Source organism: Labeo rohita, chromosome 9 (genome assembly GCF_022985175.1).
Source record: "Labeo rohita strain BAU-BD-2019 chromosome 9, IGBB_LRoh.1.0, whole genome shotgun sequence".
Classification (NCBI taxonomy): Eukaryota; Metazoa; Chordata; class Actinopteri; order Cypriniformes; family Cyprinidae; genus Labeo; species Labeo rohita.
Genome location: NC_066877.1, coordinates 37441265 through 37465231, shown reverse-complemented (window position 1 = coordinate 37465231; position 23967 = coordinate 37441265). Strand labels below are relative to the sequence as shown.

Below are 23967 nucleotides of genomic sequence, written 5' to 3'. Positions count from 1 at the left end.
TAACAAGTTGTTAGCATGTTGCTAACATGTTTCTAGCATGATTGTCAAGTTACTAGCATACTTCTAGCATGATTAACATGTTAATAGCATGTTGCTAGCATGATTAGCAAGGTATTAGCATGATTGTAGCTGCTAGGCTAATGACAGATAAATAGATGAGAAATATTAGAATGTCGGTTTGAACTGAGTTTTGTCAGACTGATTAATTCTGATTGATTATGTGAGCGGTGTTAAGGCAGTGCTGCGCGTTGAAGCTGTGACGTGTTTGATCTTTAACTGATCAGAAATGAACGTGTGCCCTGAACTGAACATCCAGTTGTTTTTAATCGCAGATATGAAGCAAGCGATGATGCAGCAGCTGCACAAGTTCAGCGACCTGCCAGAACCATCCGCTCAAACACGCTTAATGAGAAACATGTCGTGATGAAACATCCCACCCGTGAGTCTCCACCGGCGGCGGCTCGTTTCATAACGCCGGACACATCCACTACGTTACAGTAACATCTGAGCGGGCTTTTCCTTCGCCGTCCACAACAACTCTCCCATACGCAAACATTTCCAGCGGAGTCCGCGCCGGTTCGGATGTTACGGCTCGCGCGACATGAAAGGCTCCGTCGGAACGTCTCCCCGGGGCCGTTTCGGCTCTACTATTATTTTCTTGTCATTTCTGAATGTTCTCGTCAGCATCTAAAGCGCTGAGCTCTTAATTAGCGTAATGAGTCGATTAGGCGTCTTTGGTGGGCAGAGGTGCAGCGCTTTGTTCTTTTGGCCTCCGGTGTCGGTTTGGGAGTTTTGAGCGGAGATAAAAGAGATTGAGATGTTGGTACTCGCCATCTGCTCTGCTTTAAAACTTATTGAAAAGTCCTTCTCTGTTCTGACATTCACCCCAACATGCATTTCAATTCTGCAAGACACAAACACACAAACACACACACACACACTCACTTCATGGGGAGCAAAACATGCTTTAAAGCTCAAACGTCTTTTATCTGCTTCTATTGAATCAAGATCATCTCTGGCCCCGTGAGCAGCAGCCTTACTGGATTGTTCAGGAATGCAGCATTTCAAGACCTTTTTGTGTTGTGATTATTGTTTTTAAATGTTTTTTTCAGTACTACATTTTCCCAAAAAAATTTGAAAGGGCAAAAAACACATTTAAACTGCATCAATATACAAGTCTTTTTGTTCTAATATTTAGAAATAATGTAAACCAATAAAAAGTAATATATAAATAAAAATTAAAAGAAAGAAAAAAAAAGGAAAATAAGTTACACTGGGTCAAAATAGCATTTTTGACCAAAAAACAAACAAACAAGAAAACATTTAAGTTGCATCAATGTATAAGTCCCATTTTTGCTATTACATTCAGAAATAATGTAAATTAAAAAAGTTAACAAAACAAAAAAACAAAAAAAAAAAAAAAAGGAAAAATAATAAGTTGCACCGGGCAACTTTTAAGAGAGAAAGAGAAAAAAAAAATGAAGTTATAGAATATAAAGAACTGCGAGATATTGTGAGATAAAAAGTTACAAATACCTTTTTTTTTTTTTTTCGGTCGCCGAAAAACAGTTCGAAAGTTTTTTTTATCACAATTATGACTTTTTTTTTTTTTTAAATGGACATGTATAAGTCACATTTTGTTATTGCATTCAGAAATATTGTAAATAATGTAACATTTTAAAGAGATATTAATAAATAAATAAAAATAATACAAAAGTTGTACTGGTTCAAAATGCATTTTTAAGAGAGAAAGAGAGAGAAAAAAAACATTTATGTTGTAGAATATAAAGAATTGTAAACTCACAGTTACATTTTTTATTCTGTGGCCAAAAAAAAAAGACTTTTTTATTGACATGTATGTCACATATTATTAATTTCAGAAATATTGTAAATAATGTAACTAAATGTTTTTAACAAATAATAAAAAATACAAATAATACAAATAATGCAGAATAAGTTGCACTGGGTCAAAATAGCATTTTAATAGCAAAAAATAAATAAATAATAAGAAAAGTTGCATCAATGTATAAGTCACATTTTGTTATACATTTAGAAAAAAAAAAAGGAAAATAAGTTGCACTAGGCCAAATTGCATTTTTGAGAAAGAAAGAGAGAGAAAAACATTTAAGTTATAGAATATAAAGAATTGTGAGATATAAGCTCACAGTCTGAGTAGAAATGTCCAAATTGTGAAATAAAAAGTCACAATTACCTTATTTTGTGGCCGAAAAAAAAAAAAAAAAAAAAAAAAACGTTACAAGGTTTACAGTTTTTATTTCAGAATTATCTCACAATTATGTTTTTTTTAATTGATGTGTCACATTTTATTGCTTTCAGAAATATTTTAAATAATGTTACTTTTTAACAACAAATATTAAAAAATAAATAAAAATAATACTAAATCAGTTGCACTGGGTCAAAATTGCATTTTTGACCAAAAAGAAAGAAAAAAACATCAATGTATCAATGTATAAGTTACATTTTGTTATTACATTTAGAAATAATGTAAATAATGTAAATGAAAAGCAGAAAAAAGGCAAATAAGTTGCAACGGGCCATTTTGCATTTTTGAGAAAGAAAGAGAGGAAAAAACATTTAAGTTGTAGAATATAAAGTATTGTGAGATATAAACTCACAGTCTGAGAAGAAATGTCCAAATTGTGAGATAAAAAGTCTGTGGCCAAAAAAAAAAAGTTAGAAAATTAACAGTTTTTTTTCTGATAATTATCTCGCAGTTATGACTTTTTTTTTTTTAAATTGACGTCACATTTTTTTGCTTTCAGAAATATTGTAAATAATGTAACAAAAATTTGTAACAAATATTAACAAATAAATAAAAATAATGCTAATAAATTTGCATAAAAAATTGCATTTTTGAGAGAGAGGAAAAAAAGACATTTAAGTGGGAACATTTTGTTATTACATTCAGAAGTTATGTAAATAAAGCTTTTTTTAATATTAAAAATATATCTAAAAAAAGTTTATAAAATGAAAAATTTACAAACATTCAACAGATAATTAATATTCAGTAATATCACTGATTTAACGGCACTGAACATAATTTGATCAGAATTGATCTGAATAATGACTCTTGTCTTCTGCTTTACAGCTGAAATTGAGTTTGCTTCATAATTGATGAATTTTGCAACACTAACACTGTTATTTTCCGTTTTGAGAAGCTGCTTTGAATCAGTCTGAATATATGTTTGTATTAAGTGCTGTAGAAAAAAAATATGATTTGACGAACATTATAAACACTATAAAAATGACAAATATAAGCATAAACAAGCATCAATTATAATGGCATTCATTATAAACACCATTTTTTATAATCGCCAAGCCTAAACGAATTTATTTAAAGTTCAGTGTGTGTGAAATACACTATATAAATAAACTCGAGCTCACTTCATCTCTCATTCGGGACGAATCCAAATGTTTGTGCTTGATGCTAATTGCAAAATGTAGGTTGTTTCACAGCAGACAATACAAAACCGTGACTTATATTGTAGAAAATAAGGGAAATGTTTTTGAAGGTTTCAGACAAAGAATGCTTGTTTTTTCTCTAGTTCATTGATGTTCTGATGCCCATCAGCGTCTGAACTCTTCTCCCGAACAAACACAAAGCTTTGAACTTCCTCTTGATTCATCTGCTTCAGAAACGCCACATACCTGCGCGTGTTTGCGTTGGAGAAGCGTGAAATGAAAGAGAGCTCCATTTAGATCACAGCTCATTCAAATTACAGGCCGAAGGCGTCGTTAACTCCAGTAGAAGTGTGAAACGCTCAAATATAAAGCAGAATCATTTTACTTTTTCATTTTCACATTCAGACTGAGGTATAATTATGCAAAGATTGACTCTCATTTCCATAATAGCTGTTTTGGTGCATATTTCTGCATGAATTCGTGTCATTTTGTGAAGAGATATTTTCATACGCTTTCAAAAACAAGAACGATTCTGACGGGATGTGTATTCCTAATATTAATTTTGATACCAGCGCATGGTTTTGCTTCTCAGATTAATTCTACAATGCAAAAATCATGTTCTTCCTCAGTATTTCTGTTTTGTTTTCCAGTACACTGTAGAAAAAAAAAAAACACAATTTGTTGAGTCAACTTAAAATATTTTGTTTTTCAGTTGAGTTCAGTCAACTCAAAAAAAAGTTCATTCAACTTAAAATGTTAAGTTGTACTAAGTGACAACTTAGATATGGTAAGTTACCCAGCTGCCTTAAAAATTTAAGTTAAATCAACTCAAATATCTAAGTTGTCATTTACTACAACTTAACATTTCAAGTTGAATAAACTTTGAGTTGACTGAACTTTAAATTTTAAGGGAGCTGGGTAACAAATTATTTTAAGTTGACTTAACAAATTGTTTTTTACAGTGTACAAGTATCTAAACATCCTTAAATAATCAAGATATATTTACTTAAGAAGAATAATGACTTAAAACGGATTTAAATTAAGTAAAATGAGGTAAAATTTTTGTTTACAACAAAAACAAATACACTGTAAAAAACAATTTGTTAAGCCAACTTAAAATAATTTGTTCCCTGGCTGCCTGTAAAATTTAAGTTCAGTCAACTCAAAAAAGTTTAGTCAAGTTGAAATGTTAAGTACTAAGTGACAACTTAGATATTTGAGTTGATTCAACTTAAAATTTTAAAACAGCAGAGTAACAAATTATTTTAGGTTGGCTCAACAAATTGTGTGTTTTTTTTTTTTTGAGGTCAGAAAAATGATCTTGTTTTTCCTTTTAATTAAATAGTTCTTTTCTGATCCCATTGACAGGTATTTGTTCTTGTTTTAAGGAAAATCTTATAATTTCTTAACAAGACTTAAGATAGTAAGTGATTTAGCTTCTTCAGTAAATTTATATTAATTTAAGAACATTTAAATAAATACTGAGGAAGAAAATCATTTTTTGTAGTATTTGTTTTTAAACACTGTTTTATTTCCCATAGTTTACATATTTTATTTCGGTTGATGTTTATTTTATTTCATTTGGCATTTTTTTGTTTTTGTTTTTTGTTTTATTACTATAATAATCCTGATCAGAACTGAGCTTTGGTCTTTGCATAATAGTGACAAAACTAATAAAAAGATTTATAAATGAGGGACAAAATCATATTTTATAATAATAAACTGATAAAAAACTTTTTTGAAGTTGAAAAAAATCAATGATTATTAGAGGACATTTTACAAGAAAATACTATTTCAGTTTTTCCTTGTCAAAATGTAGCATTTAACTCAATGTGTTACTTGAAATAGAAAAACTGAAATCCTATTGTCTTGTAAAAGATATTACAGTAATATTTGTTTTATTCAAAACAAAAAAACAGTACTGTTTAATGAGTTTTACCACATTCAGCTGTTGAATTCAGCTACAGTCAGCAGTGAAAACCTCAGCTCAGGTTTGTATTTGAGACAAACCTGATCAACAGAACCGTGAAAGTATCTCAATGTCTACGAACAGAGTCTCTCTTTGGGGTTCAGGTTAGACGTGTCTCTCTGTTAGACCTGTTGTCTCTCTTTAAGCGCTCGAGATCTTCTGAAGTGCCATTTGATGCGGCTGCTGTCTGGGTGGTCGAGAGAAAGACCATCAGCTCTTAAAGGAGCCGTTCACAGCTCAAACACAGTCATTACTGACTCTCTCATGTCCTTCCAAACCCGTGCGCTGACAGTTTTGAATTTCTGATGAACCTTCATGCACTTCTTCTCCATACGACAACAGTTCATAGTGAATGTGACTGTCAAACTCCAAAAAGGACGTAAAAAGCAACATTCAACTCAAGATAGTTTCAAAAGTGGCACAAGTAAAGTATTACAACAATAGTTCACATGAATCTGATGTCATCTGATTTAACATATGAACTTAGACTAGGAATGATACAGTTGAGGTCAAAAGTTTACATCCCCCTTTCAGAATCTGCAAAATGTTAATTATTTTAGCAAAATAAGAGGAATCATACAAAATGCATGTTATTGTTTATGTAGTACTGACCTGAATAAGATGTACATATAGTCCACAAGAGAAAATAATAATTGAATTGATAAAAATGTCCCTGTTTAAAAGTTTACGAATGATCCACAGCTTTCTTTTTAGTAATAGTTTGTCATGAACAGTTAAACTACCTGCTGTTCTTCAGAAAAATCCTTCAGCTCCCACAAATTCTTGTGCATTTTTGTGTATTTGAACCCTTCCCAACAATGACTGTATGATGTTGAGATCCTGAGGGACTCATATGCAACTATTAGAGAAGGTTCAAACACTCACTGATGCTCCAGAAGGAAAAAGGATGCATTAAGAGCAGGGGGTGAAAACTTTTGAACAGAATGACAATGTGCACATTTTTCTTATTTTGCCTAAATATCATATTTTTTTTCATTTAGTACTGCCCTTCAGAAGCTACAGAAGATACTTACATGTTTCGCAGAAGACAAAATAAGGTTTATTTACCCTGATCTTCAAATTTCAAAAGTTTTCACCCCCTCTGGTTCTTAATGCATGGTTTTTCCTTCTGGAGCATCAGTGAGTGTTTGAATCTTCTGTAATAGTTGCATATGAGTCCCTCAGTTGTCCTCAGTGTGAAAAGATGGATCTTAAAATCATACAGTCATTGTTGGAAAGAGTTTAAAATACACAAAAATGGTGGAAAACCTAAGAATGAATTTATCTGAAGAACAGCAGCAGTTTAGCTGTTCAGGACAAACGAGAGACTCACGAACAACTATCACTGAACAAAAAAACACATATGTGGATCATTCAGGAACAACACAGTATTAAGAATCAAGTGTATGAAAACTTTTGAACGGGGTCATTTGTAAACATCTCTTATGTGAAATATCTTATTCAGGTCAGTACTAAATAAACAATAACATGCATTTTGTATGATCCCTCTTATTTTAGCAAAATAATTAACATTTTGCAGATTCTGAAAGGGGGATGTAAACTTTTGACCTCAGCTGTATCTTTTAGGGTCCGTTCACACAGAACATGTTTCTGTTTTTCTGTTGTTTTTGTAGGTAAACATGCACTAGACGGACGTGTTTGACTGTTGCACTCACATCTTCTGTCTTTTGCATTTTAAAAACAGCGATCAACTTAAGATAACTGAAACTTTTAATAGGCCTCTTCAGTCAATCTTAGTACCTTCGCAGTCCAAATGTTACTTTTTTTCAGGAAAATCAATGCAAAAATCTATATTTTTGATTATTTACAATTTGAGGATATTGTATGATACTGTGCACAATTTAAACAATTTTTATGAGCTATTTTTGGTCATTTTTGACCACAAAGGTACCAAGTAAAGAGTTTATTTGCAAAAACTCATTTTTTAATTTTCAAAAATCATGCTTTGTATTGTTAGCATGTTATTATTGTTTTATTGCGTTAGTTAGCTGTATATATATGTATTTTATTTTTACTTCAAATTAAAATAACTCAACCGCAGTTTGATTGAGATTAATTGGAGTGCACAATGAAAAAACATGATTTTTAAAAACGGTTAAAAACGGAGTTATCTGTTTTTGCAAATGAACTTTTCAAGTGTTACTTTCTTATTTTCAGCACTTTAACACATCCGAATCACGTCCATCACTTTTTGTGTGTTCACATAGTTAATGCAGCAAAAGTCTCCAAGTGTCATCTCATTCTCATTCAGTTTTTTTAATAAAAAGTGACTGAACAGGTTTTTAAAAAATGCATCTCTCTAGATTTAGCTTTTTATTCCATTGCCCTGCACCTCATCATTTTAATGTGCTCTGACTGGAGTTTGACAGTCGTGTTCACTATGAACTGCTGCTGTATGAGCAAGATCTGCATTAAAAGATTCCTCAAAAACCCTCCTGTTGTTTTCCACACGCTCTTAAAAATAAAGGTGCTTTTAAAGGTGCTTCACAGCGATGCCAAAGAAGAACCATTTTTGGTTCCACAGAGAACCATTCAGTCAAAGGTTCTTTAAAGAACCATCTCTTTCTTACTTTTTTATAATCTTCCTTCACCACAAATAACCTTTTGTCAGATGTTAATGGACCCATTTACACAAAAAGGTTCTTCTATGGCATCATGAAGCACCTTTATTTTTAAGAGTGCAGGATAATGATCGTCATACAACTGTAAAACGGCATTAGGGTGAATATGTAATGACAGAAAGATGATTTTTAGGATGAACTGTCCCTCTAAAGCTGTAAATGTGGATGTTTTGAGTGTGTTTTTCTGTGGACGTGTGTGTGTGTTTCTCACCATGTACGGCTCTTGTCCCGGCTGACATTGTGGGCAGGGCTGGCAACTGCTGACTGTGTAATTATAATACTCATTTTCTCCACAACTGGAGTATTCGGCACTCACAAAACACATGCTGGACACCTGCAACACACACATAAAAATACAGTAAAAATAGTAAAAATTATTACATGTTTTTATAATTCCAAACAGCTGTTTTCTATGTGAATATGTGTTAAAATTAAATTCATTTTTGTGATGAACAGCTGAATTTTCAACATCATCACTCCAGTCTTCAGTGTCACATGATCCTTCAGAAATCATTCTGATATGCTGATTTGCTGCTCAACAAACATTTATGATTATTATCAATGTTGAAAACAATTGTGTTGCACAATATTTTTGTGGAAACTGATACATTTTATTTTTAGGATTCACAGATGAAAGTTCAAAAGTATCAGTTTAGCCCATCATGTGACACTGAAGATGCTGAATATTCAGCTTTGATCACAAAAATAAATTACATTTTTGCTACAATATTACTGTTTTTGATGTATTTGTAAACAAATATATGTAGGTTCACCTACAAACTTGCATCAATGTTTGAAACAATCAAACAAAAACAAAAGCAGAAACAAATATTTCTTCCCCAGAAGAGGAAGACCATTAAATGTGAAGTGTGAAAATGCTGATGCAATAAGGAAATCGTTCCGTGTAGGTTCAATTAAAGAATTAAAGCTGAGAACCACAAAGCATCTCATTCAGCCCGAGCCAATCAACATCCGGCTCCGCCCACGCGCTTAATTACATTCCTGCTCCAGTCACGGCGGTCGAACGCTTCCCGTGTGCTCGTAACGAACCGAATGCCTGTGCGCGTCTCTGAGGCTCTCAAAGCCAAAACCCACAAACAACAAACTTGTTGTTTCACCTCAAATCACATTTGTTACTTCATAAAAAGTGCACATAATTTATGTCTGGGGAAATGAAACGGCAGGGAATTTGGAGAGCGACATGATGAGTTTGAGTTTGGTTTGGAAGCACAATACGTTTGTGTGTTTGTAACTAGATCAGAACAACGCATCTGTTCTTAATCGCAGAGACAATTAGAAATGCACAGTAATACAACAGACAAATCAGGCAGCATGTGCTGAATCAAACCCAGCACTCGTTTCTTACTCATTTTGTGCTGCTGTTTGCAAAAACACTGTCTGTTTTGCTCTTTCTCATCACACTTTCTCTTTAAATACCATGCATTTCAATTTTTGTTTTTGAGAATCATTCACGTGGAAGAAGTCTTGTACTGTCCATTAATCAGCAGGGAAAAAAAAGATTCCTGTCTGAATCTGATACAGATTAAGACTTTCTGATCAATTCACATGCATGGCATTATTTGATTCCTGATCCTGATTTCACGCTCAGAATTATGAAAGAAAATGCAAATGTGAGCAGATGTTTCCTGCTTTTACACATCCAAACAGCCACAGATGATTTTGCTTATTTCGTGAAGTTCTTTGTCATTAAATTAAGTATTTTAAGACATTTTTCCAGTCCTTTGCAGACTGTAAGTGAAATGATGCATTTTGAAAACTTTTTGTCAGTAACCTTTGGACATTTGACTGCTTTTGTTATTTTGATAAGTGCATTAAAGATGATAAATACATATAATTGAAAAAAAATTCTCCATTCTAATTTTGTGGAAAATAAATAAATAAATATGACAGAATTTTTACTGATATTTTTAAACTCAAAATAATTAAATTAGGTAATATTAAGTCTTTTTTTACAAATTAGCAGTTAGAAAGAAAATGCAAACATGAGCCAGATGTTTATTATGGTACTAAAACTAAAATCATAAAAACCTTTGTCACTTGAAAAAACATAATTTTTAACTTAAATAAATTAGAATGTAAAACTAATTTTGTAAACTAATTGAAACGTTGTTTCACTTGATGGCACTAAAATAACTAAAAGTGAAACAGTCATTATAACTAATATACAACAATAATAACTATATGGACATATTTAAAGGAAAAAAAATAATATTAAACCTAACAATATATTAAAAAATAAATAAAAACTATAATAATAGTCTCCAAAACAACACTGGCTTTTAACTTATTTTGTGATAAAACTGTACACGATGGGATGTTCAGAATCATCAAATTGGGTAATATTAGGTGTTTTTTTTTGTTTTGTTTTTTATAAATATTTATTATAAATTTATTATAATATTAACAAAAACTAAAACCATAAAAACCTTTGTCACTTGAAAAAAAAAAATTAACTGATTTAAATAAAAATGCAAAACTTATTTTGTAAACAAATTAAAACTTGAATTTCAGCTAGTTTAGTTTAGTAGCATTTCTTATTTTCATGTAGTTTCACTTGATGCACTAAAATAACTAAAGGTGAAACAGTCATTAATAACTATATGCACATACTTAAAGGAAACAAAAAAGAATAAAAATTACAAAAACAACAAAAATGACTAAAACTTGAAATATATAAAAAAGTATCAAAATATTAATAAAACCTACAATAACAGTCTCTAAAACACTGCTTTTTAACTTATTTTGTGATTAAACATGTACATGATGGGATGTTTTTAGTGATACTTTTGAATCATCAAATTAGAAAATATTAGGCAGAATTTTCTTTCAACATCACTTCTGTATACTATCAAATTATGAAGTGTGCTGAATGCACCACTAAATATAAGCCTGACTGTGTCTTAAGTTGACTTAAAGTGGTTGTAGATCATTAGACGTGACATTATGGTGCTGTAAGTCGCAGCCTTTGTGAGAATGGAGCGTAACGCTGGTATTATCAGGTGGCAGCAGTTTTCCCTTCAACAAAGGCTCAATTGACACTGAGGGCTGATTTAGCCGTAATAAGCGGGATTATACAGATCTCCTCTCCAGAGCGTCTCACTCGCAGATAACCTGTCGTTTGAACATCTCACGGCTCTTTGGAAGGGCATTAAAAGCCTATCATTAAGACGCTGCGCAGAGAAATTACATTCTGGGAACGCGGCCAGACAGATTTGGTGTTGCAAACGTGAAGGAGGTGGGAGACGCGTTCAGAGACAGATTAACATGGCGCTCAAAGACGCCTTTGTAGTCGACGTCGCCCGTGTTTGGATGGGCTGCGGTCGTGGCTGGATCGGGTTCTGCTGTCGGAGGGACTTACCAGAAGAAAAGGCAGGAGGTGTGATCGCGTCCGTCCTCCTTTCTGGCCCATGTTGATCTTGTTGTTGTCTTCCACCTGAGGAGCTCTGAAATGACAAAAAACGATGTTCTTTCTCAGTGTTTCTCTCTTGTTTTCCAGTACAAATATAAAACAAGATGCAAAATGACTCATACTAAGTTTTTTTTGGACAAATATGTCACAATCAAAGGAATAATTCACCCAATAATGAAGATTTTTCATAGATGTGCTCACCCTTAGGTCATACAAGATTAGGATGAGTTTGTTTCGTCATCAGATTTGTATGAATGTGTCATTCCATCTCTGTCTCACCAATGGATGTGAATGGGTGCCGTCAGAATGAGAGTCCAAACAGCTGATAAAAACATTAAAACAATAATCCACAAGTAATCCACACCACTCCAGTCCATCAGTTCACATCTTGAGAAGACAAAAGATGAAACAAATCCATCAAGACAACGTTTTTAGCTTTAAACCATGCTAAAATGCAGGTCCGTAATCCATACTATAAAATTCTTCATAAAGGACTGTGAATGGAATTTTAACTTCAGGAAATGACTGTTTTCTAAAACAGTTTTAATTAATTAAAATAAAGCTAAAATAAAATAAAATATGAATATTATGTGATCAACTTAAGCTTAAACTTAAAAACTTAGAAATTAATTTAAAAAATGAGAAAAAAATGAGAAATGCTGACTAAAATAAATACATTTAATTTAGTCATTAAAATGACTAAAACTAAAAATATAATACAAATAAATGAAATATTATGAAATAAATATTAATAAAAGAACACAAAAATATTAAACTTGTTTAAAGTTTTTCAAACTAAAAAAATGTAAGAAGTATTGCCAACTAAGTGAAGTAAATTACCAAAACTAAAATGGAAATAAAAAAATATAAAATATAAAAATAAAAAAATAAAAAAATATATAAGACATAAAAATAAGATTAAGAAAAAGAAGAAAAAGAAGAAATATTTAATAAAATGACAAAAGCACATTAGAACATTACTCAAATTGAAAATATAAAAATGAAAACTGAAAAATATAAAAATAAAGGCTAATTCAAAATAATAATTATTATTTTTAATTAATAAGTAATCATTTTAAATTGTATTATTTTTATTTATTTTATTTTAAGTAATAAAACAATGATAACACTTCCTCCAGTGAAAAAGTGGTCTGAATCAGGAGAGAAATCTGCACAGATCAAACACCGTTTACAAACCAAAACAGCTCCAAACAAACATGTGGCTGGATTTTGATGTGAGAGACAACAGGAGATGGACTTCTTCACTGGAGGAAATGTTATTATGGATTATGGACTCGTCATAATATTGTATTTGTTTCATCTTTTGTCTTCTCAAGATGTGAACTGATGGACTGGAGTGCTGTGGATTACTTGTGGATTATTGTGATGTTTTATCATCTGTTTGGACTCTCATTCTGACGGCACCCATTCACATCCATTGATGAGCAAGTTATGGAATGGCACATTTCTACAAATCTGATGATGAAACAAACTCATCCTAATCTTGGATGAACTGAGGGTGAGCACATTTGCAGCACATTTTCATTTTTTTCCATTGTGTTTTAGGGTTAAAGGAAATGTCTTGGCAGAAAATGAGCCGTATCTTATCCGTTTTATGTTCACAGTGTAGTTCATATGGCTGTAATCCACAGGAGTCACGTGCGTGTATCAGTTCAGCAACAAGTCGTCAGATTCGCTTGAAACTGCGTTATGAAAAACACACTTGGTGTTCTGGTGATTTATGAGCTCTAAATGAGACATCATGAGGAACAGAACGAAAACATCCATCAGAGCGCCGATGATGAAATCCTGAGACAAACAACAGCGAACGACAGCAGTGACACTCACATGTCATGACACACTGATCATATTTGATCTTTACTGAAATCACTAACTCATTATCGCCGGAAACAACTGCTTTATGGGACGCTGCGGATGTGAGACACGTCAAGTCAAATTTATTTCTAAAACGCTGCTCACCATACACATCATTTCAAAGCAGCTTTGTCAAAAACCGTGTCGTGTAGTCGCATTTATCAGATTAGAGCTGTGTGATAATATAATTACATTTAGAATGATTTTACACCCAACTCGGCTTAGAAAAATCATGCAATCATGAGATGTCTTTCTCATCAGCGTGAAAACCATCAACGCTTCTACATCACTTGTGCTCTGACATTTCTATTAAAACACAATGAAGAAAACTACACAACAGCACAGACCTCCAGAGAGACAAAAGAACATCCAAAAACAGAGGAAAGGGGAGAAAATCTCACACGACACGTGTTCATTCACTGACGAGAAATATTTAAATAAATGAATAACATCAAAAGCACATAGAAAAATACAAAAACAGATGTTTATTACAAACTTCAATTTTAAAATTAGATTTAAAAAGTATTTATTATTTATTAATTTATTAATATATTTATTAACATGACAAACTAGAAGTGAAATAAAAATATAAAAAAATAAAAGCACAGCAAAAAGCTGTTTAAAAGTGCAGTTAGAATGTTGCATTGGCAACTAAAGTAAATAAGCTTTAGTTGAAGTCAAGGGTGCAGGTTTGATTTTGGCATTTTTGGGAACATAACAGCAGAAAACACATTCTATTGTTTGATTAATAAGTCACTTTAGTAGATTCTGAATATTGGTAGGGACATGTCAGAGTATCTACTGAATTCTACACCCTTGAAAATTATAACAAGTGATGTAATGGTTTGATGTTTCATACTGTTTGATTAAAATACAGAAATCAGAAAAAGATTCGCGATAAGCACTCCGAAGCCCTGATCTGAAGCAAAAGATTCACAAAAATCAAATGATTCGCGATCCGCGCTCCGAACCCCCGATCTGAATAATGATTCGCGAACCTTCATTTCAGATCGCGACTTCAACGCGCGGATCGCGAATCACTGAACTAACTAAATGATTCGCGAACCCGTTCCGAGGTTTCGATCTAAATCAAATGATTCGCGAACCTGTTCCGAACTTCCGGTCAAAATCAAATGATTCGCGAATCCGTTCTGAAGTTCCGATCTAAATCAAATGATTCGCGAATCCGTTCCGAGGTTTTGATCTAAATCAAATGATTTGCAAAACTGTTCCGAAGTTCCGGTTCAAATCAAATGATTCGCGAATCCGTTCTGAAGTTCCGATCTAAATCAAATGATTCCCGAACCCGTTCCGAACTTCCGGTTCAAATCAAATGATTCGCGAATCCGTTCCGAGGTTTCGATCTAAATCGAATGATTCGCGAACCTGTTCCGAAGTTCCGGTTCAAATCAAATGATTCCCGAACCCGTTCCGAACTTCCGGTTCAAATCAAATGATTCGCGAATCCGTTCCGAGGTTTCGATCTAAATCAAATGATTCGCGAACCCGTTCCGAGGTTTCGATCTAAATCGAATGATTCGCGAACCTGTTCCGAACTTCCGGTTCAAATCAAATGATTCGCAAATCCGTTCCGAAGTTCCGGTTCAAATCAAATGATTCGCGAATCCGTTCCGAGGTTTCGATCTAAATCAAATGATTCGCGAATCCGTTCCGAGGTTTCGGTCTAAATCAAATGATTCGCGAATCCGTTCCGAACTTCCGGTTCAAATCAAATGATTCGCGAATCCGTTCCGAGGTTTCGGTCTAAATCAAATGATTCCCGAACCCGTTCCGAACTTCCGGTTCAAATCAAATGATTCGCGAATCCGTTCCGAGGTTTCGATCTAAATCAAATGATTCGCGAACCCGTTCCGAGGTTTCGATCTAAATCGAATGATTCGCGAACCTGTTCCGAACTTCCGGTTCAAATCAAATGATTCGCGAATCCGTTCCGAAGTTCCGGTTCAAATCAAATGATTCGCGAATCCGTTCCGAGGTTTCGATCTAAATCAAATGATTCGCGAATCCGTTCCGAGGTTTCGATCTAAATCAAATGATTCGCGAATCCGTTCCGAAGTCTTGATCTAAATCAAATGATTCGCGAATCCGTTCCGAGGTTTCGGTCTAAATCAAAAGATTCGCAAACCCGTTCCGAAGTTCCGATCCAAATCAAATGATTCGCGAATCCGTTCCGAGGTTTCGGTCTAAATCAAATGATTCGCGAATCCGTTCCGAGGTTTCGATCTAAATCAAATGATTCGCAAACCCGTTCCGAAGTTCCGGTCCAAATCAAATGATTCGGGAACCCGTGCCAAAGTCTCGATCTGAATCGAATGATTCACGATCCGAACCCCCGATCTGAATTATGATTCGCGAACCATCATTTCAGATCGGGACTTCGACGTGCGAATCGCGAATCACTGAATTAGTGAAATGATTTCGCAAACCCGTTCTAGAGTTCCGATCTAAATCAAATGATTCGCAAACCCATTCCAAAGTTTCGATCCAAATCAAATGATTCGCGAACCGATTCCGAAGTTCCGGTCCAAATCAAATGATTCGCAAACCCGTTCCAAAGTTCTGGTTCAAATCAAATGATTCGCGAACCCATTCCAAAGTCTCGATCTGAATCAAATTATTCGCGATCCGAATCCCCGATCTGAATTATGATTCGCGAACCATCATTTCAGATCGGGACTTCGACACGCGGATCGCGAATCACTGAACTAGCGAAATGATTCGCGAACCCGTTCTAGAGTTCCGATCTAAATCAAAATGATTCGCAATCCGAATCCCCAATCTAAATTATGATTCGCGAACCATCATTTCAGATCGGGACTTCGACGTGCGAATCGCGAATCACTGAATTAGTGAAATGATTTCGCAAACCCGTTCCGAAGTTCCGATCTGCATCAAATGATTCGCGAACCCATTCCAAAGTTTCGATCCAAATCAAATGATTCGCGAACCGATTCCGAAGTTTCGGTCCAAATCAAATGATTCGCAAACCCATTCTGAAGTTCCGATCTACATCAAATGATTCGCGAACCCATTCCAAAGTTTCGATCCAAATCAAATGATTTGCGAACCGATTCCGAAGTTTCGATCCAAATCAAATGATTCGCAAACCCGTTCCGAAGTTCCGGTCCAAATCAAATGATTCGCAAACCCGTTCCGAAGTTCCGGTCCAAATCAAATGATTCGCGAACCCATTCCAAAGTCTCGATCTGAATCAAATGATTCGCGATCCGAATCCCCGATCTAAATTATGATTCGTGAACCATCATTTCAGATCAGGACGTCGACGCGCGAAGCTCGAATCACTGAATTAGTGAAATGATTCGCGAACCCGTTCCGAGGTTTCAATCCAAATCAAATGATTCGCGAACCGATTCCGAAGTTTCGATCCAAATCAAATGATTCGCAAACCCATCCCAAGTCTCGATCTGAATCAAATGATTCGATACGCGATCCGACTGGAGCGAATCAATTAAACTATTGCGTCGCAAAATTATTCATTGTTTTGAAAAGCTCCGTTTCACCCATCACTATACGTGCTTTTTTAAAAATATTACAAGCCATGAAATGAATGATCGGAATCACGAGTTTGAATCAATCGAAACGGTTCCATCTTAAATGACTCGCTCAATTGATTCGGTTCATCTGTTCCTATTTTCGCGTCTTCAGACATGTTTACACAACACTGTCAGTACTACTACTGGCTTAGCTCGCTAGTTTTATGACATTAACTGAAATAAGCGAAAAAAAAGTATGATGCTTACAAAGAGAAAAATACATGTTAGATGGAAACATTGTGCATTATGATGGAGTTTGTAGCTTCATTCACTAGATTTGAAATAGTTTGAGCTGCAGTTCAATAGGAATCAGCTGAAATCATCCAGTCACCTCACACTATTCAAGACAATCTGACATTTATCAGTATTGTAATAAATATGAGACATATATATATAGAGTCTATATAGAGAGGGAGAGAGAGAGAGTGATAGTCAATGTAAAAACCAAATAAAGCAAAAGTAATGACTTTATGCAACAATTTCTTCTTTTTGGTGTCTTTGATGCACGTTTACAAGAACACCACGAGGGATGCATGTGATGCTGCTGATGCAGGAGCCGGCGTTCTGACATAGATGAGTGAGTACTTTTCATTTTTGGGTTAACTAACCCGTTAACTACAGATGCAGCCAAAATAACAACAACAGTGATTACACACACATACACAAATAATGAGTCAAGACTGTTTCTAGACCAAATTTTGTTTCTTCAAGAGCATCTGTTCTTAAAAACCAGTCTCAGGTTTTAATTCAGTTTAATTAGTTTGAGAAGCAGATTTGTCCATCCCTTGCTAAAATAAGTTTGGGCAAAACAAAGTATTCAAATGCTTAGTTTATTTTTGGTAAAAACGAAAGTTCTTTTTTTGGCCTGTGATGCTGTAAAGGTCGCGACCCGCTGCTGTAATGTGTGATGGTCTCCGTTCACTGCACTAATGTCTTATGGTTTGCTGAAGCTGAGAAGTTGAGCGTGTTTTATAGCGGTAGCGCTGTCATCTGAACTCACCCGCATCAACATCGGCTCTGAGCTCAAACGCTCGGCTTTCACACTGCAGCCCCCATGATGCCTCGCTGCATGAGGGAGAGCAGATCTTACTGAGAAAATACACGTGAACACAAAGAGAGGAAAGGATCACAGATAACGACAACACAAACCGCATCACTATCAATATCAGCAGAAAAACGATCAGATATCATACGGGTTTAGTGAAGAAAGACACATTTCTGCTGTAACGACGTGTGAAGTGTTTCAATTCTACACCGGTGTTGTTACTGTTAACTAAAATGAAATCTAAAACTATTTAGAAATGTTGTCTGTAAAACAACTGAAAAAATATATATATAAATATTAGTTTAATATATTATAAATAGTCAATTAAATACTTAAAATAAAATGTAAGTTTATCAGAAATAAACTTTTTTTTATTTTATTTTAAAAATTGGAATTAAAAATTTTGCTTTGGCAACTGAATAAAACAGGCTTTAGATGAAGTACTAAAAAACTAGAACTGAAATTAAAATTAGTTAAAGCTAAATAAAAATATAAAAAAAAAACAAATAGAAATGACAAAAGCACACATGCTAACATTTACATTTTACTTTAATTTTAAAATTACAATAAAAAAATGTTGCCTTTATAACTAAAAAATAAATAGTTAAAGTACTAGAACTGAAAGTTAAATATAAATATAAAAACTTTTACAAAATTACTCAAATTTAGGCCTATTATAAATAAACTTTCATTTTGAAATTAAAATTAAAATGTGGCCTTGGTAACTGAAACAAACTTTAGTTAAACTATTAAAATTACAAATTAGAACTGACACAAAATTTAAGTTAAATAGAAAAATTAAAACTCAAAATAACAATGGCACATAACAAAATTACAAATACTTACATTTATTACAAATAACTTATTTTTTAAAATAATAAAAATAAAAATGCTGCCTTGGCACTAACTGAAGCTGTAGTTTAAATACTAAAGTTACCAAAATTAGAAGTTAAATAAAACTAAAACTAGATAGAAATTAAAAAAAGCTATAAAAATACCTCCCTCCCCACACACAAAATAATTAAACTAATAATTAAACTAATAATAATTCAACTAAAAAAGGCTAATTAAAACTTTTGAATACAAAATAACACTGTTCTGTAATTCTAACAAAAAATGATGACTATTTTCAAGCATATTACAAAAAAAAAAAAACATTTCCGGTTGGTCGTGATGCTCGAACAAAGTGTTAGAGTCACAGTGTTTATTTAGTGGGAATCAATCTGCAAATGGATGACTTGCTTGAAAATGCTCAGAATATTTGCTCAGACCACACAATCCCATCAGGCACTTAGTGAGGCACCTTCCTCCAATGAGCACAAAACAGCCACCGCCGGCCTGACGGGGAGACAAAACGTCTGTCTGCGACGAACCCCTCAGCTCTGCGTTTCATCATAGGACTTAAAAAAGGATGAAGGGGGGGCGAGAGGGAGAGCAGAAGAAGTTATTTTTGCAGGAAACGAAGCGAGCGCCAAACGCCTGTGCCCCTGAGCCCCTCGGCTCATTATCTGACAAAACGAACACACACGCCCACAAGACGCTTTCATCAGAATCCAGATCCAGCGCTTTTCTCTCCACACGCCGGGCTGGAATGCACCGCGCTCCCAACACAAGCGCTCTGACGGACGCTGCCCGGGCTTGCCTCTGTTTGAAAGTCGACCGCAGACTCGCCGCCCCGGGTTATTAATCTTATAACGACCACATAATCTAAGATAAATACACAGAGTATCATTATCCTTATCATTAACAGCCCTGAAATATCTGTTCCTAGGGGAAGGCAGAAGGTGAAGATATTATTACTCCGAACGACCCGTCCGATTCCACAACTGAGACCCGTTTACCATTAAAAACACTCAAAAATGATTTCATTTAAACAGTTTACTTTGATTTAATGCTACTGTATCAGGTTTCTCTTTGAAACATGATTTCTAGTTAAACTGACTTCGGTTACTCTTTGGCTTGTTTTTATGACAAGACACCCCAGGTCAATAGTATACAAATGTAATTAATAGATATCATCATACTTCCTCAGTTGACTGGTCAATTAAAAATTGCCAAAAAGTTTTGTATTACTTGTTTTCTGTGAAATATGCAAATGGGGCATTACTGGCTAAATTTTTACCACGCGAACAAACCTCTCTTTAAAAACCTTCAGAATGTAGATAGGAATACAATTGTAAAATGTGGTCTATGTAACAAACCTCTTTTGAGGAAACGGTAAAAACCTTCAGAATGTAGAGTAATAAAACAGGAATGAATACAACTGTAAAATGTGGTCTATGTAAGTGATGCTTAAGTAAAGAAACAAACTCATTTTGAGGAAACGGTCTTTAAAGATACCGTAAATTAAATCTTCAGATGCAAATAGATAAAGTGCAGTAATAAAACAGGTGAATGACATACGAACAAACCCTTCTATCAAAACATTTAGAATATAAATAGGAATAAAAATGTAAAATTTGGTGTATGTAAGTGATGCTGAAGTGAAGAAACAAACTAATTTTAAGGAAACGGTCTTTAAAGATACCGTAAATTAAATCTACAGATAAAAAATGGATTAAGTGCAATAATAAAACAGGTGAATGATATATGAACAAACCCTTCTATCAAAACATTTAGAATATAAATAGGAATAAAACTGTAAAATCTGGTGTATGTAAGTGCTACTGAAGTGAATAAACAAATTCATTTTGAGGAAATGGTCTTTAAAGATACCGGAAATTAAATGTACAGGTGCAAATAGATAAAATGCAATAATAAAACAGGTGAATGATAAATGAACAAACCCTTCTATAAAAACTTGTAAAATGTGGTGTATGTAAGTGATGCTGAAGTAAAGAAACAAACTCATTTTAAGTAAAGAAGAACAAACTCATTTTAAGAAATAAAACCCTTCAGTATATATATAGGAATAAAACTGTAAATTACATCTATGGATGCAAATAGATAAAGTGCAATAATAAAACAGGTTAATGATATATGAACAGACCCTTCTAAAAAAACCCTTCAGAATAGAGTTAGAAATAAAATTGTAAAATTTGGTGTATGTAAGTGTTGCTGAAGTAAAGAAACAAACTTATTTTGAGGAAACGGTCTTTAAAGATACCGTAAATTAAATCTACGGACTCAAATAGATAAAGTGCAATAATAAAATAGGTGAATGATAAATGAACAAACCCTTCTATAAAACCCTTCAGAATATAGATGGGAATAAAACTGTAAAAGTTGGTGTATGTAAGTGCTGCTGAAGTGGAGAAACAAACTTTTAAAGTTGGAATTGAAATCTACAGACGCAAATAGATAAAGTGTAATAAAATAAACAGTTAAATGAAATAAAATAAAATTAAAACCTTTCTTTCCACTAGTGATAAGCCACTGGTCCAAAAATTGACCAGTGCATGAAAAAACAGTTTTACCTCTAGTATGCTGCCATAAAAGAACATGTTTCAGTCAAGTAGCTCAGTCAAAAAGAGTCGGTTAACTGTGTTAAACTGAAGTGGCAGTACTGCACTCAGAGCAACTGTATGTTTAATAAGTGAACATGAATGACAGATTGGTTTCTGCGAGGTCTGTGTGGGCCGATCATAAACCGAACAGACACACAAAGAGCTTTAATGTCAACAGCGAGTCTCATGGGAGTTTGCGCGGGAAACCCCCCGTCTCTCAGAAGCAAAGCACACGGGCTTATCGTTCCTGTTGTTTATATCAAAACGGAAGCGGGAGGAATAATCTCGGTTGTGCTTTAGCTGCGAGCGAGACCTTGTTGTCGTTCTCCCGATCCACCTCTGTACCAACATCTTCAGATGAACACAAATCAACTCAACACACACATCCGGCTCTGAGACACCGAACACAAATGGCCTGTAACTCGTCTGCGCTGATATTTGTTGTCAGATTAGGAAATTGCTGTTCAAACGGCACTAATCAGCGAGGAAATGAGAGCCGGGCTTCACTTGGGCTCCTTCCCAGGTCATTTCCAATGTGAATTAAATGATCAAAGATTCTAGTCTTCCTGCCATCAGTGTGTTTAGCTCAGTAGTGATGAGCTTGTGTTCCTAGTAAAGTCCACCTTAACTTTGAAGACAAGCTGTGCATATTGCACTAGATTCTGCTTTCTACTTATTTGCCAACTTCACAGTAAAGACATTTGGAAATTGTGTTTGCTGTTAGAGGCTGTTTATTATGTTGCTTTGATAGAGCAAACACACTCTTATTGTACATTTGCACATCTGCCAGATGTTTACAGTGCAACTTACAGCACAATGGGAATCAAACCCATGAGCCTGTGTTGCAAGCACTTTATTCTGAGACCTGGTTTACACAGTGTTTTGCATTTAATGCATTTTTTTTATTTGATCTTCTTTTAACTTTTCCTTTAGCTTTTTGCATCAGGCTATACAGTTATTTAATTAAATCACAGGTTTTGATTTGATAATCGCACTAAAAAATATTGCCATTGTTGTCCAGTCCTATTTATTTATTTCAATTTTGCATTCAATATAATTCATTATTAGCTTTTCGTCAACTCACAAACCCCTGGTCTAGCTGTGTGTACAATGAAAATCAATGGAAAGCATTAAAGTGTAATGCAAAAACATGTTGTGTCAGTTGAGCTGCTGAATAACATCAGACCAAATTATCCAGAGCAAACGATCACAGTTCCTTCGGCTGTTCCGCTTTGTATTTTCTGATCAGACTTGTAGATCAATCAATTATCTGAACAAACTCTCGCTGACATCTCAGAATGATCGTGAACTCCAACTGTTCAAACACAAACACACCTTTAACCTGCATAAACCTGCCATCTGTTTCATTGTGTAAATGTCTAGCAACACCCTAGAAACCACCCAGAACGCCCGAGCTACTATCAAACCTACGGAAGCTTCAGACAATCAAGGCTTTTGTCAAATCAACGATCTCTGCGTTCTGATATCGGAGAAGGATTGCGCTAAAGGAGAAGCTGTTAAGTCGCTGTTGAAGTTTGCCAGCGTTCCTCTTTCAAGATCTCTGCCTCGCAGTCATTGACGTCCGGGGTGAAAAGTTGATTTCAAAGTCGAGCGCTACTAAGGAGCCGTATGGAACCTGGGGGTACAGAGGGAGTATGTGATCTTACATGCAGAGGGAGGATGTGCAGCTCCTCAGGTTTCCTCCCAAACAGTCACCAAAGGAAAGACATGAAAGCTGCGACGAACTGTAATCTTCTCATTTCAAACGTCAAGCACTCTGACTTATGCTATAGGAGACCAATCCAAACAAAACGACAAGAGTGACTACTGTAGACCAGATCATCACCTGTTTACCTGAGTTAAGCATCCTCAAAACAATCAAGGAGGTTTTCATACCATTTAAAGATCCCCGAAGAACCTTTCAGTGATCATTAAAATAACCATGTTTATATATGACTCTAACTGTAACCCTAAACTAACCCAAATTGTTAGAACCTTTTTAAATTCCATGTGAAAACATAAATGGTAGATAAAAATGGTAAATGATAAAATAATGCTAAAACAAAACAGCACGAAAACCCCAACAAACGTTGGGTTGAAACGATGTTCCTCTGTCTGAAAAACAATTATCTTTCATTTGAGAGCGAACCCGTAAACATGATGGCGTTGAAAAGTTGGTTCTGCTCGACTGACGCATGAGCACAAAGGCCGGTGTTTTTGGGCTGTGGTGTCTGCAGGGTGGTGCTGTCTGCATCCTGACTTCACTGGGAAACAAAAACACTCCTCACCTTTTGATGATTTTAATTACAGCTTTTCAATGAAAGCAAAGCAAAGCCGGAGAAAAGCCGCTCGGCAGCAGCTGAAGGAGGGCAAAGCTCTGCTGTCTTTTCATGTGACCGCAGCCTTTGATTCCTCTCATCCTTCAGACGACGTGACAGAGTCTCATCAATCACTCCTTTCTCTGTGCTGATGCTTCTGGCTGCTCAGAGTTTACTTATGGCCAAACCTACTGTATGTCCTCCTTCAGGCATTGAGTGCCAGTATATACGTGTATGTGTGTAT

The 23967-nt window shown here is 34.7% G+C and overlaps 1 protein-coding gene across 1 annotated transcript in view; it reads right to left on the bottom strand.

The window, feature by feature from the left end:
* edar (ectodysplasin A receptor) overlaps positions 1-23967 on the bottom strand; it is a 51306-nt gene that overhangs the window by 24210 nt on the left and 3129 nt on the right. The window contains exons 2-3 of the mRNA XM_051118430.1: positions 11414-11498; positions 8246-8368 (exon numbers count right to left, since the gene is read on the bottom strand). Coding sequence (XP_050974387.1) covers positions 8246-8368; positions 11414-11464 — 174 coding nt within the window. The 5' untranslated portion in view covers positions 11465-11498. The remainder of the gene's footprint in view (positions 1-8245; positions 8369-11413; positions 11499-23967) is intronic.